The sequence below is a fragment of the Aplysia californica genome, unplaced genomic scaffold (assembly GCF_000002075.1).
Source record: "Aplysia californica isolate F4 #8 unplaced genomic scaffold, AplCal3.0 scaffold00742, whole genome shotgun sequence".
Taxonomy (NCBI): Eukaryota; Metazoa; Mollusca; class Gastropoda; order Aplysiida; family Aplysiidae; genus Aplysia; species Aplysia californica.
The window spans coordinates 225,227-239,100 of NW_004798012.1; the positions used below are offsets into that span (position 1 = coordinate 225,227).

Sequence of the window (13,874 nt, forward strand, 5' to 3'; positions counted from 1 at the left end):
TTCTTCTTCTTCTTCTTCTTCTTCTTCTTCTTCTTCTTCTTCTTCTTCTTCTTTCAACTCACTGTGAGAAGACGGTCAAAGGCGTGAGACTGAAACCGGGAATTCCCAGAGTACCCACAGGTTCGGCCTATCGTAGCCCGATTTACGCCCTGAATGTCGCATGTCTTCCGTAGGCTAACGAGTGACCACTATGAGACAGTAGAATAGAGGGGTAGGGTTAGGTCTCTTCTTTATTCTTGTGTTTGTTGGGTTGGTCGCTCATTACGGAAGTCTCTCCAAATATCCTACCCTAAACACATGCGGCTAAACGTAGACTCGTAGGATGACGCAAACTATTTTTAGGTAAAGCGGCCAGCTTGTGTGACATCAGACCCAGATACCCCTCTGATCACATGACTACATCTAAATTTAGCCAACCGCATGGCACGACGCTTTGGTGTGATGTTTTTCCAGGAATAATAAGACTTAAATGAAGAGTAGCGCTGTAAGTTATAATAGGAATCCATCTCTATACAATTTCTACAAGTGCACAGAGACTCGGCCTACTCTCTGCTCCGATCTGCTGGATCGGTGGCGACTTATTTCATAGCAATGAAATGTTGATTCCTGCTCACCGAAAGCCGCTGCTCCCTGTCAGTGGGCTGTCACCAGATGTGTGATGTCATAGGACTGGACTGGGGACTTCTTCAACTGACCATAAATCTCAACAAGGAAACGTCATAGACAAAATCTGATTAGATATTTGAAATCAGCGATCCAAATTCTACAGGTTCACCGAGCAGAATTTGAGTTTGTGAAATATTTAAAAAATCAGTAATATAATGGGTTTTTTAAAATCCAAAGATTGTAGTTATTGAGTCGAGAAGTGTGCTCAGTGTGTTGTGCATGTGTGTTCAAGAAACACAGTTGTTCACACATTTTGTTAATATTTTAAAGTGAACAGTGCCTTGGTTTCCGCTGTATGCCAACAGTCCCCCGTATGGGATAAAAGAGATACATTTTAAGCAAATCTACATTGAGGTAAAAAAAATTAATTAAAATAAGTAGCATGTGCATACCGACTCGATTCTTCTTTCATTTTGGAAGAAAGCATGTTGGAATTTACAACACGACGGTCGTTCACAACATGACACTTAAAGTAAAGCCCAACTTGTCAAATCTAGATCTCGTTCAGAGGAACAGCCTACACGCACTGAAAATATGTGTTCTTTATGTTCGCCCCTCGGAAAGATCAGCGTAGAGCGAATATGTCACCGATACGCCGAAACATATTTGGTGGCCTGTCTGTCCTCGTCCTAAGCCTAGAATGCTGCTGATTCTCAGTTTTCTGCATTGTGTGGCGCTTGAATAGTCTCATTTTTACCGTACAGGAAAAGGGTATTGTATAATTGTTTTACTTTCCCTCATGTCTCACACCTAGCTACCAGTTTTCCAATTTTTCCTATAGGCCTATTGATGCGCTGAACACGAATATCAACTTCATTTCTCTCGCAAATTTATAGTTTTTGAAATACTTGATATTTTTTAATCGATCTATATCACACTAAGCCTAACAGCATAGTAATTTGCGCACATTGGACCAATCGGGAGGGGAGGGGGGGTGTTCAGAGGGGCCTGCCCCCCAGAAGTCATCATCATCATCCAGTGCCAGATCTGCGACAGACATCGGCGATCATGGTTTTCCATTCATTCCCCCAGAAGTTTAAAAAAAAAATCTGGGGGGTTACAGGGGGGCATTAACACATAATTTGATTTTTTGAAGATCAGTGTGAAATGTTCTTGAAAATAATTGATTTGCTACAGTTTTAGTGGCTTTATGTGTGATCTGGTGCAAACAATATTGCAGTTTGACCCCCGAAGCAGTGCATCTGTTTGCGGGAGTGAAAGTAAAAATTTACCCAGGAAAAGTTCAAAGATTGCATCGAAAAATGAAAGAGCTCAAACCTGTCAATGTCTCAGTGAATGAAATTGTTGACATTCGTGCGAAACGAGCGGTTTGTGTCGCTACCGGAATGCAGAAATGTTATTAACATACCGGAAACCTTGTAACCAATCAGAGCATGGCTGACAGGCTGCAGTTGGCCGCAAGTGTGAAATTTTGCAGTGCGGAACACATCGATACGGATAATACGTCAAGCCACTGACCCAGCATGTCTTTCCATGGGGTATCTCCATGGCCTTCTAAAGATAGTCTATGGGTATTCCAGGATGTGATGACATCACATTGCTAAAATTAGCAGCATATCAGGCGGGTGCGTCGTTCTACGTTTAGCCGCATCTGCCGTAACCCTTCCCCTACCCCTAGTGCCCCTACCCCTAGCCCTCTATTCTACTCTGTCTCATAGTGGTCGTTTGTTACGGAAGTCCTCCCATTTTGTTGAATCTGAGTGTTTGTTATAGCAATGTGCGCATCAAGTTGCGTTGCAGTGTAGCGCCTATCATCGTACAGACGACAGTACTGACTGGGCAGTAGTAGTTAAGTAAGTAGTGTAGTACTGTAGTACAGAATACAGAACTTGATGTACATTCAGCAACGTTTTTATTTTTATTATTTTCACAAACTAGATCTAGTGCGCAATTCGTTGTAGATCTAAATATCAGATAGTGTCTAAGCAAGCTTTCCAATGTCAAGCAGTCGGGGGAGTGAGTGGGGGGGGGGGGGGGGAGATTTTGTGAAGTGTTTGTACTCTGTATCCCTGCTGATGTTCCACATCTAGAATGGTTGTGCCTATGCCTCCCCACCCCCTCAGACACACATACTAACAGCTACACGTGTGCTTGCCGCCCATCTTCCAACCTCGGCACGTGCTGTGACAGGTCATGCCTTATGTCACACTTGTGTCAACAATGGGCGTGTGTTGGTGTGAAAAAAGGCTTCTGGTTGGTTGATTATAATGCGATAGGCTAGGCTAAGCGAATACTGATCTATGCTGAGGCGCAAGTGCGATTCATGTTGACCATGGTCCCTTTGAATAGAGTAGATAAGCTTCTTTACGGGTGAAAAATGGTTGAAGCCCCTTTAGCAAGAGCTGGGTGTCCTGCAAGTAGCTTTGTTGAATCCAAGTTTGCTCTTTGTTAGTTGAATCAGTTATTTTGTTGATTTTAATGAATCTCCCTTTGGTGAATCCGAGTTCCACTGTATTTACTGTTTTCTAGTGCATTATTGATAACTGGTTTGGGGTGAAGGAAGTTTAAAATGTATTTTGTAATATATATATATATATATTAATTTAAAAAATACATTTTCAACCTTTTTTGGTAGTAGAAAGGAGTTGTAAATTTAGTCAATTAATACTTAAAAAGAAGGGTGTAAAACTAGAGTAGAGCCAGCCATATTATGTTTAGTCCTGACTGGCAGGTTTACCCATGCTGTCACTTGTTTTAACAAGATAGACAAATAAAAAATGAATTACTATGCTCTGTAACGATGGCAATAGCAGCAGTGATCATACATGATTAGTAGAGATGATCAAGATTATTCTCATTCTCTAATTATCTCTGTTCTCTCACAATTTCCATTTCATAAAGCAACAAGCCATCTTAGGATAGACTGATCTACTGTAACTGGTAGAACTTAATCTAATTTTTTCAATAGAAGCTCTGAAGCCTTCTAGCCTTCCAGGAGGGCCGGGCTCCTCTGTAAAGCGCTTTTATCCTTGTGGATCTTACTCTTTTTAAGACCTTGAAATCCTCCCTCATTATTTATTGTAATCTTACTGCCTAACAGCATTTTATAAAACATTTTATAGCATTAAGTGACAAGTATTCTTGTTTTCCAGGACTTTGATGGCCAGCGGAGAGCTGAACGATATTTTCAGGTCATCATAGTGCTGTACGCGGTGAGAATTTAATTTCTTTTTAAGAAAATGTTTGTTTTGGAATTACTTATTTTCTCCCTATACCGTTAGGTACACAAAGTGGAGCACAGTTGATGTTTTGCTTGCCTGTCCCCAGCTACCTCCTCCAGTCTTGGCTCATCTAGGCCCTGGATGATTACCTCATTCCTAATTGTGCTGTAACTTACAGTTGGACTACCTCTTTTTCTTTTTCCAGTTTCATTGTCATTGTAATAACAATCTGTATTTGTGGTCAACACAGTTATGGCTGGCATCAGAAACAGTATTCAAGTACAAGAAATGTCCTTAAGTGTCCTCAGCTTTACAAGAAGTGTCTTTACCTTTTAACAAAAAGTGTCCTCACCTTTTCATACAAAAAGTGTCCTCACCTTTTCATACAAAAAGTGTCCTCGCCTTTTCATACAAAAAGTGTCCTCACCTTTTCATACAAAAAGTGTCCTCACCTTTTCATACAAAAAGTGTCCTCACCTTTTCATACAAAAAGTGTCCTCACCTTTTCATACAAAAAGTGTCCTCACCTTTTCATACAAAAAGTGTCCTCACCTTTTCATACAAAAAGTGTCCTCACCTTTTCATACAAAAAGTGTCCTCGCCTTTTCATACAAAAAGTGTCCTCACCTTTTCATACAAAAAGTGTCCTCGCCTTTTCATACAAGAAGTGTCTTCAGCTTTACAAGAAGTGTTTCCACCTTTACAAGAAGTATCCTCAACTTTACAAGACTATCCTTACCTTTACAAAAAGTGTCCTCAACTTTATAAGACTGAGAAGTGTCCTCAACTTTACAAGACTATCCTTACCTTTACAAGAAGTGTCCTCATGGGCTTTACAAGGAGTGTCCTCACCTTTACCAAGTGTGCTATACACCATATTTGCATTGCATGAAAAATCTGCATCAGGACTTGGGTGTGAAATGAAGCCATGGCTATGCTAAGGAAGAAAGTACTCTGTCCCAGAGCAGGATTTATTCAGGAACTTTTTGGGTGCAGGAGATTCTCTTGGCTCTTCTTTTGTTACTTAAGGATTTTACTTCAACCTTTCTGTACAGATTCTCATAATTGTGAACCTTTCTTATTATCAGATCTATGATAGAAATAGAGTACAAGTAAACATTTTTGGTGTATTTGAGGGTTCAGGTAAAAAGCTATTGAACTGTCACTTTCTCTTTCCAGTCTACTTGGCTTTTCTTTTCCCAATAGCATGGCATTACAGCAAATCTGTTAATCTACCTCTGTAGCCTACTATTTTTGTATAAATTTTTCGATGTACATGAGACTAGTTTGGTATGCACACAAGCAGTAATTGCTAATTCACTGTCTGCAGACACAGACACATAAACACTCAGACATTCTCTCCTTTTCTGATATTAACACGTCTTGAGTTGTCTTAAAATATAGCTTATTTTATATTTTAAAATATTATAATTCAGCATAGTGTCTTGTTTTCATAGTGGCCATTGATTTTTTACTGAACTGTTTGATTTTGTGGACAGATTGTTGGCTTCGTCTGGGGATACGCCACGCAGTCATTCTCTCAGACCTTGTACATCCTCTTTGCTGGAGTTTTCCTTTCTTCTGTGGTAAGTTGGTCAGGATAGTACTATTATTTTCAATAGCCTTTTTGTAATGTCAAGATTCATTGTCACTGTCAACGAAGAAATGGCTGCATACCCAGGTGTCAATTGTAAATGTGGACTGTAGAAAACGGAAGAAAATTAATAATAAATTGCATTTGTATTGCTCATTTTCATCTCGATGTTATGCTTAGTGCGCATTACAATAAAACTAGGTGATGCAAATATGACACCCCTTAACTCTTTATCTCTGAGGGGGATAAACCCACTATACCGGGGCCCTCTTTTGGTACAAAGTCTAGAATTGTCATGTACCTCACTTAATTGGTCATTAAATCAAAACGAATGAACATATTTCAATAGTTCTTTTTATAAATGAATCCCATTCATTAAAAGAGACCTGTTTTCGGCAATTGCTGAAAGTAATTTGACGTTGAAGTCGTCATAAAGGAATGTGCTTGGAGCAGCTTGCAAGAGATAAGGAGTTAAACCTAACATCGGTCTTCTAAAAACAGCTGTAAACCAAAAGAAAACAAAATACCTGATTTTTTTCGCAACCTCTCTAAACCGAAAACCGAGCTAAAGTGAAGAATATCTGGCAGTCCTGCAGATTCCAGTTTGAAATCGACTACTGTTTTTGAAGAAAAAAAATGTGTATATTGACCCTACTTCATTTACACGAGTCTCCCTTAAAACACAGCTTACATCATGTTGTTGTATGTCTCCGGCAGCTGACACTTGTGCCGTGGAAGATGTACCGCAGCCAGCCGCTACAGTGGCAGCCAGCGCGCGTGGAGCAGGACAGCGCGACCCCCAGCCCCCCCGCCGTGACCGGGAACCCTGGCTCTCAGAGCAAGTCCAAGAAGAAGAAGATCAAAGAGTAAACTCTGGACGGGTGGATGGATGGGATAGGTGCTGATGTTTTAGATTGATGAGATAGATGATGATGTCTTGGATAAAACAGATAGGTGGGGATGTCATGGATAAAACTGAAATATGGGGATGTCATGGATAAAACTGATATATGGGGATGTCTTGGATAAAACAGATAGATGGGGATGTCTTGGATAAAACAGATAAATGGGGATGTCATGGATAAGACAGATAGATGGGGATGTCATGGATAAAACAAATAGGTGGGGATGTCTTGGATAAAACAGATATATATGGGAATGTTTTGGATAAAACAGATAGATGGGGATGTCATGGATAAAACATATAGATGGGGATGTTTTGGATAAAACAGATAGATGGGGATATCTTGGATAAAACAGATAGGTGGTGATGTTTTGATTGATGAGGGAAGTGGTGGTGTTTTGGATGGATGAGGTAGATGGGGATGTTTTGGATAGATGAGAAAGATGCTGATGTATTGAAGAGAGACATAGCATGTGTATGACAAGGAAAATCTGGTGTTTGTAATTGATGTCTATTGGCACAGTGAGGTTTTTAGTATTTTGTTTGTTTCGGGGGGGGGGATAAAATTTGAGTGTGAAAATCTGTGTGAGAGGTTTAGTCATGAAATATTTTGTGTGATATATTGATCTATGGTTATAATGGAATGTTGTGATTGTGCTTTAAAAATTAATTTTTTTAAAAAACATTTAGTTTTGGTTTTGGGAAATGTTATACGGTATGTGTTCATTTGTTAGGAAAAGTGGTCACAGTGATGGTACACTCCTATCTGTTAGCCTAAAATTCCATTCTATAAAAGTTGAACTTATTTTTTTGTTTTTGTAGTTGATGTTCGAGTTATTTCAAGCTGTTAATTAATGAGTTCAGCAAAAGTAAAAGAATTTAGAGCTACTGAAAGTTCTTGCCACTATAGATAGCAGTGATAATTGAATGCAGAAGAAGAAGAAGACTGTGTAGTCTACCTGTAAAGTTTCACTAGAATTAGCATAGTATAGTTTAGCACAGTGAAATTGGTAGTGTACAGAAATCTTTTTAAATTGTTATATATGAATTCAGCTAAGTACGTGTTTTAAATGCACAGAATATACATCTATAAAAAAAATGTGCGACCTGAATATCTGCTGTCTATGCGTTTTCTCGACTAGTTTGACCTGACATCATTTCCCGTCTTAGTCTCTTCTGCTGCTTGGGAATCAACTGGTATGTCAGTTTCTGCAATATCTCCAGCATTCTTCTCAGCCGTTGAGTTTGATGGATTGTGCAGACTCAGGTTTTAGTGCATATTTTGTGAAAACGCTGTGAAATTTACAAGAAGAGAATTGACTGGTGGCCAACACTTCCCTCAGTGATGTGTTTTCAACAGTATGTAATACCAGTACTGTTTCTGCCAATGTAATGGTCATCATGAGACATTGATGAAAGAGTTTTTTATTATAATTATTATAATAAATGTGAGGCATCGTGGTGAAATCAGGTGCTTGTCAAAATAATGAAATCAAAGAAACCGCCATTTTTCTGCCTGTTTGGCAGTTTTTATTGAATATTCGTTTTTTGGCTCAACACCGATTATGTCCTTGTTAAAACATATTTCTGTGTGGATTTTACGGAAATATGATGATTAAAGGCACAAGAGATGTAAATGGTTGAAATCTTTGTTGTGTTTCTTCAAGTACTAATGTGTTAATGAATCGTTGTATGTCTACATGTACTGATGTGTTAATGAATCGTTGTGTGTCTACTAGTACTGATGTGTCAATGAATGAATCGTTGTTGTGTGTCTACAAGTACTGATGTGTTTACATTGCTGTATTACTTCCTTATTATTTATTTCCAATAAAAATTTTGGTAATGGATTAATATATTTTCTTCACCTTTTCTTATTTATCTTCTTAAGCATTTTGGGCAAAACTCAGTTCGTATCCCCATCTCATCATCCTCATTCTTTATTGTGGCATGTGAACATTTAGAAGTGGATGGTTGGTGGGTGCTCTGGTGTGGTTTGCTCCTTCTTTCCAATCAAACATCTATTCTATCGTCCTTATCTCTCCTCCTCCTTTTTTTGTATGTTGCTCTCTTGTAATACATCTATTCTTCGGCACTTATATGACCTTATTGTATAGCAAGTGCCGCTAAAGTCTTATGAAAATGAACATTTAGAAAAATTGCAAGTACAGTAAGAAAAAAAACTAGTTATACCACAGCCACCCTTGGGACAAGCATGAATTTGGTGGTTTGACGAGATTCCTCTGTTAAAAATCCTCAACTGTCCGATGTCAAGGGTAATGATTCTGCTCATGTATTTAGAGCTGAGAGTCTTCTCTCTCTATCTCTTTCTTCCTCTGTGTGTGTGTGTGTGTGTAAGCAAATTCACACCCAGCTGAATATTACGTAAATTTTTTTAACTGAATATTTCTGGCGAATCAAAAGCTCGGCGAATGTGTGCCAAGTGCCTGAAAACCTACATTTGGTTCACTCGATGCCCGTCTGTCCACTGTCCACAGGCCACTTCAGACCTGCGGTGAATTTGGATTCTTCAGTATGAATATGATGGAGTGTGTAGAAATAAACTAGCAACAGAATGTAGCTCATGTGATGGGGTATGTAGAAATAAACGAGGTAGAGGGTGTAGCTCATGTGGAACACAAAATGGGCACGACCCAATTTAATATGGAACAAAAAAAATCAGCATCGATGTCCGATGTAATTCATATGTTGAAAAATCATTTTATTTAATAAAACGACCGTTATGAACATTAAAAAAATAATTGATTGATCAGTAGCCCACATATCAAGAGGTAGCACCGCAACTATTGTAACTCCAGTTTTTCAAGTGTAGCAGGACAAGCGAAAAACTGATTTTTCACCACTAAATTCATCAACAACACCTGAAATTTCACTTTAAAATGTATTTTCACAAAATAATTGCACAGCTACGAGGTTTTTACATTTACAGAGCGTGCACACCTACCGTCATTTTTTTCTTATCGCGACATTATGCTTATTGAACACATGTTTTTGAGAACCTTTAGTGCAGAAATTGTGTTCACTTTAACAAGTTTTGCCACTAAAAACTATCACTGGTTAGCAGTGAAGTAGTCTATGTGTATCCTACAAAATGTGCATTTTATATACATTTATGAAAAAAAGTTTTTAATCTTGCCGCAGTTGTTGTAGAAAAATATTAAGTTAAGACAAATTGATACAAAATAAGCTGTTGTGCAAAGTTTGGAGACATTGATTCACCCATTATATAAATGTTTGAAGAAAAGTTACTCCAAAAATTTTTGACCGCACTACAGGCCAATAGGCTCAGGTTTTATTCTGAATCAGAGAAAACAACTTTTTAAAATTACAGAAAAAATACAAGCAAAGAAAATAAAAATCTAATTAGGCCTATTATACTAATTGTAGATGAAATTGTTTCTGGCACATGTTATGAACAAACCAGAAGTAACACGAGTAAGTTACCACACTACCTACCATGTAAACTTTGTTTGATAATCAAGAACCTAAACTAGTCAACAAAAGTTAAGGAACATTTGGAAAAACGTGTATAACTTCGAAAGTAAACTTCAACACGAAATGAAATCTGGCACACATTTAAATAAACATGTGTATAACAAATAACAAAAAAGAAAATTAAGTTATTCCTTTTTAACTTGCTTGAAAAGTTCATTGAGTTTGGTAGGGGTTAAAATCCCAAATCCCAAAATTGGCAAGTGGTTTCGAAGTTATGTTAACTTCTGACTACAACAAAAACAAAACAGTTCCGATGATTTCAATAATGAGTATGCCCACCACGATTGTTCTGGCACTCAGTACACCGGCTCCTCATCGAGTTCATGAGGTTGGTGAACACTCTCTGAGGCATCGCCTGCCACTCTGCCTGCAGCATCTGAAACAGTTGCTGCGCGTCTCCTGGAGGGGGGTAGTTGTCTCTGACTCGACGTTGCAGCTCATCCCAGAGGTTTTCTTTGGGATTCAAGTTCGGACTGCAGGCCGGCCAGTCCATTCAGTTTATGCCAGCCTGCTGCATGAAGTTTTGGACAGGCAACGCTCTATGAGGTCGGGCGTTGTCATCCTGGTACATCGCGTGTGGCCCCATCTGCTGCAGAGTAGGTAGTGCTAATGGGCGGAGTATCTCATCTCTGGTAACGTATTGCAGTGAGATTCCCTTGCACATGGTACAGAGGTGTTCTGTGGTTCAGACTGAATGCACCCCAGACCATCACGGAACCACCACCAAAAGGCACCACTTCTCTGACGGCTGCATCGAGGAGCCGCTCTCCGGGTCGCCTTCAAACCCTGATACGACCGTCATTGTGATGCAAAGATAACCGGGACTCGTCCCTGAAGAGAACGTTTGCTCACTGTTGACGTGTCCATCTTACATGGCGCCGGCAAAAGTCAAGACGAGGAGCCCTGTGTGCTGGGGTGAGACGCTGACGGACTGCTGGTCGACGTGCATTAAGTCCGAACTCATGAAGACGTCTTCGTACTGTCTGACAACTAATGTTAACACAAGTTGCCGCTCTCAGCCGTGTCTGAATGCGATTTGCAGGAGCGGATCTCGACTGCAGAGCTTGTCTATGAATGAATCGGTCTTCCCTTGCATTAGTGGCTCTAGGTCGACCTGATCTGGGTCGCTCTTGGGCACTACCAGTGGCGTTGACACGCTGAATCAGCCGTGAAATGACAGAAACGGACACTCGAAGACGTGTAGCAACTTGTCGGAGTGAAACACCATCTTGTACCCAAGCAATGACTCGTCCTCTATTTACCTCAGACAATTTCTGCCGAGGAGGCATGTTTACGCTTAGCCCTACAGCAGCAGAATGGTGTATCCACAGGGCAAATGAGTGTGTGCAACTCACTCACGAGACATGAATCTTGCACGTGAAAACTGATTTTTGAGCGTTCGTCATTTTTCTTGACTGTAAGAGCGAGAGAATAAAAATCGACAATTTGAAAACATTGGGCCTTTTTGCCACCTCCCCAGCTCAGCGCACAGGAGTCACGTGCATTTCAAACACTGGTGTGTACAAGCCCATTAGTCAGAGAGTAACAATTCACCAATATCTAGATCTAGCTTAACTAGTAAAAGTAAAACCTCGAAAGAATGCATGCAAATATATCACTGTTTTTACAGTGCGTTCCGTAACTTTTGTTGACTAGTTGAGATCTAGGATGTTATGAATTTAAAAATTTAGTTAAACATTTTTCATAACCGTGCCATAACACATCGGATCATAACAAAGCAGCAAATTTAAGTTTTTTATCCCAAAATTAACATACATGTACTAATAATGGGTCCTTTGCACACAATTTATACTTTCTGATAATGAGACATAATTATGTGGTATCTAATCACTAGATGAAGTAATGGGTTATCTCCCTTCGATCTGTCGCGTTAACCTGAGCCAGGATCCTCACTAAATAAAAGCTTCGCGAGCAGTTACCAGCCTGTAGTAATTTATTTTTGGCTGATATCTTTAATTCCATTCTTTAAAAAATACACCATGAATGTATTGACCAAGGCTTTAATGAAATAGCATTTTCATAATCAGCACATCACTCGAGGAGCGAAATTTGATGCTGAATTACAAAGTTACATTATGTTTTAATTGTACTTTGTACTCTTCCACATTACACATTGTCTTGTGTTCGCTTGCGGCACACTACAATAGACTACATCACTGTTAGATCTATCCATATTAATATAGATCTATTACCTGAAATCTACAAGACAAGGGTGAGGAGGTGGGATGGGCAGGGTGGGAGCAAATTGGCGAAAAGCGTTTGATCTAGAAATTGGCCTAGCTCGTAGAGACTTGTGTGTGTGAAATATGTGTCCCGACGTGGTGGAATCAGGCGCTCGTCAATGTTTGGGCATGCGGAGTTATTGGTATCATCTTAAGGCTTGTTAATTTGTCTTGCTTCCGATGAAAAAATTGCTAATTTGAAAAAAAAATATACAAAGATAAAAAAAATCCTTTAAAACCAACTTCTGTTGAGCATCAACAATATCCCCTACCCCACCCCACCCCACCCCAAGAAATATAATCCGTGTGTAAGTTGTGGAGAATACAATGGAGAATAGTGATGGAGGTGTGGTTGGTATGCCTCTCTACAAGGGTTTTTAAAAAGTTACAACAAACTTGGTTGATGCCTTAAATTCAACTTCTCAATTTACAATCACCAGTCAAAAAATTGAAAGGGTTATGGAACACCAAAATGTACTGAAAGATGAAAGAAAAGATTTTGAAAATAAAGTGTACCGTTGCCAATATTCGAATTGTTTATATATACATGTATCTACTTATCAAATCATTAACCTTCCTCTCCGCGCGTGTGAGTGTATGTGTCTCCATCACCTGTGTTCTTTGTGTTTCTCTGACACACTCCACTGCTGCGGTGAAGACTATGTTTGAACTTCGATGGGTCATCATGAAAGTATTGACTGTCTTGTAAATGAAGCGTGCCTGAAGCCGAAGTTACCGTGCTTTAAGGCGTGTGATTTATAATATAGTAAAAATTCGGTAAGACAAGAGCCGTTCAGCGTGCTTGAGTCCGAAACGTTCTTTATGCCGGCGTGCTTAAAGCCGGCACGGACTGCATTTGTTTCAAAAGATATTATCATTTTAGTTTTAATGTAACCACATGTAATTTCTTCTTATTTTATTATTTTTCTCTTTTGTAAGTTACAGGAACACCAAACTATGTTACATACATATTGTGGAGATGATAGGCTGATCATCATTTCCTAGGTTTAAAGATGGAAAAATCAGAATATCCGGTATCCTTTCTCCTAAAATAATCACTTTAAATGATATCGGAGACATCGATGATATCACGTCAGAGTGAATGATTAATTATCCAGAACCTAGTGGTGTGCAGATTATGAAACGACGAGTGACAACGCGCTCAGTAACGTGCACAGCTTAGAGAATGGATTTCCTTGCGTTATCAATTTTCTACTTCGACTTAGCTTTAAGTCTAATGTTTAAAAAGTGAAGGAACAATGAATTTCAAATAAGGAGTTTTCTTTTTTTTAATGACACTGTATGAAATCACCTATCACTGTGTGTACGTTACTGAGCTGACAAAATTTAGCGTTTCGTAACTTACACACATGTGCGAATAAGTTACTTTGGTAAATTCAACACCAAACGTATCTGTGAATTTTGTGGCGTTCCCAGTTTCCACCCACTGTCCAAGCACAAAGAGCTATGCAGGACCTACTCTTTCAGTTAAAGCATGCATGCGATACTGAAAATTAGAAGACGTAAAGTGCTCATTTTGTTACATTGTAAACATGATAACGTGCTAACGAGTATGTTGCACATCAGATATCAGATACACCAAACAAAGGCTTTGACAGTAATTTTGTGATTAAAACTCAGATTTGTACTAAAATTCTCTTTTTTTCTCTCCATTTTTCATTTTGTAAACTCACTGTAGAGAATCTAGTTACTTTGAGATGAGTGAGTTGCATACAAGCAACAAAAGACCAAAGAAGAAAAAACATTAA

The 13,874-nt window shown here is 39.1% G+C and overlaps 1 protein-coding gene across 1 annotated transcript in view; it reads left to right on the forward strand.

Moving 5' to 3' along the window:
• LOC101853497 (signal peptidase complex subunit 1) overlaps positions 1–8,202 on the forward strand; it is a 10,562-nt gene extending 2,360 nt beyond the window's left edge. The window contains exons 2-4 of the mRNA XM_005109010.3: positions 3,780–3,839; positions 5,348–5,434; positions 6,160–8,202. Coding sequence (XP_005109067.1) covers positions 3,780–3,839; positions 5,348–5,434; positions 6,160–6,312 — 300 coding nt within the window. The 3' untranslated portion in view covers positions 6,313–8,202. The remainder of the gene's footprint in view (positions 1–3,779; positions 3,840–5,347; positions 5,435–6,159) is intronic.
• The last annotated feature ends 5,672 nt before the right edge of the window (positions 8,203–13,874 follow it).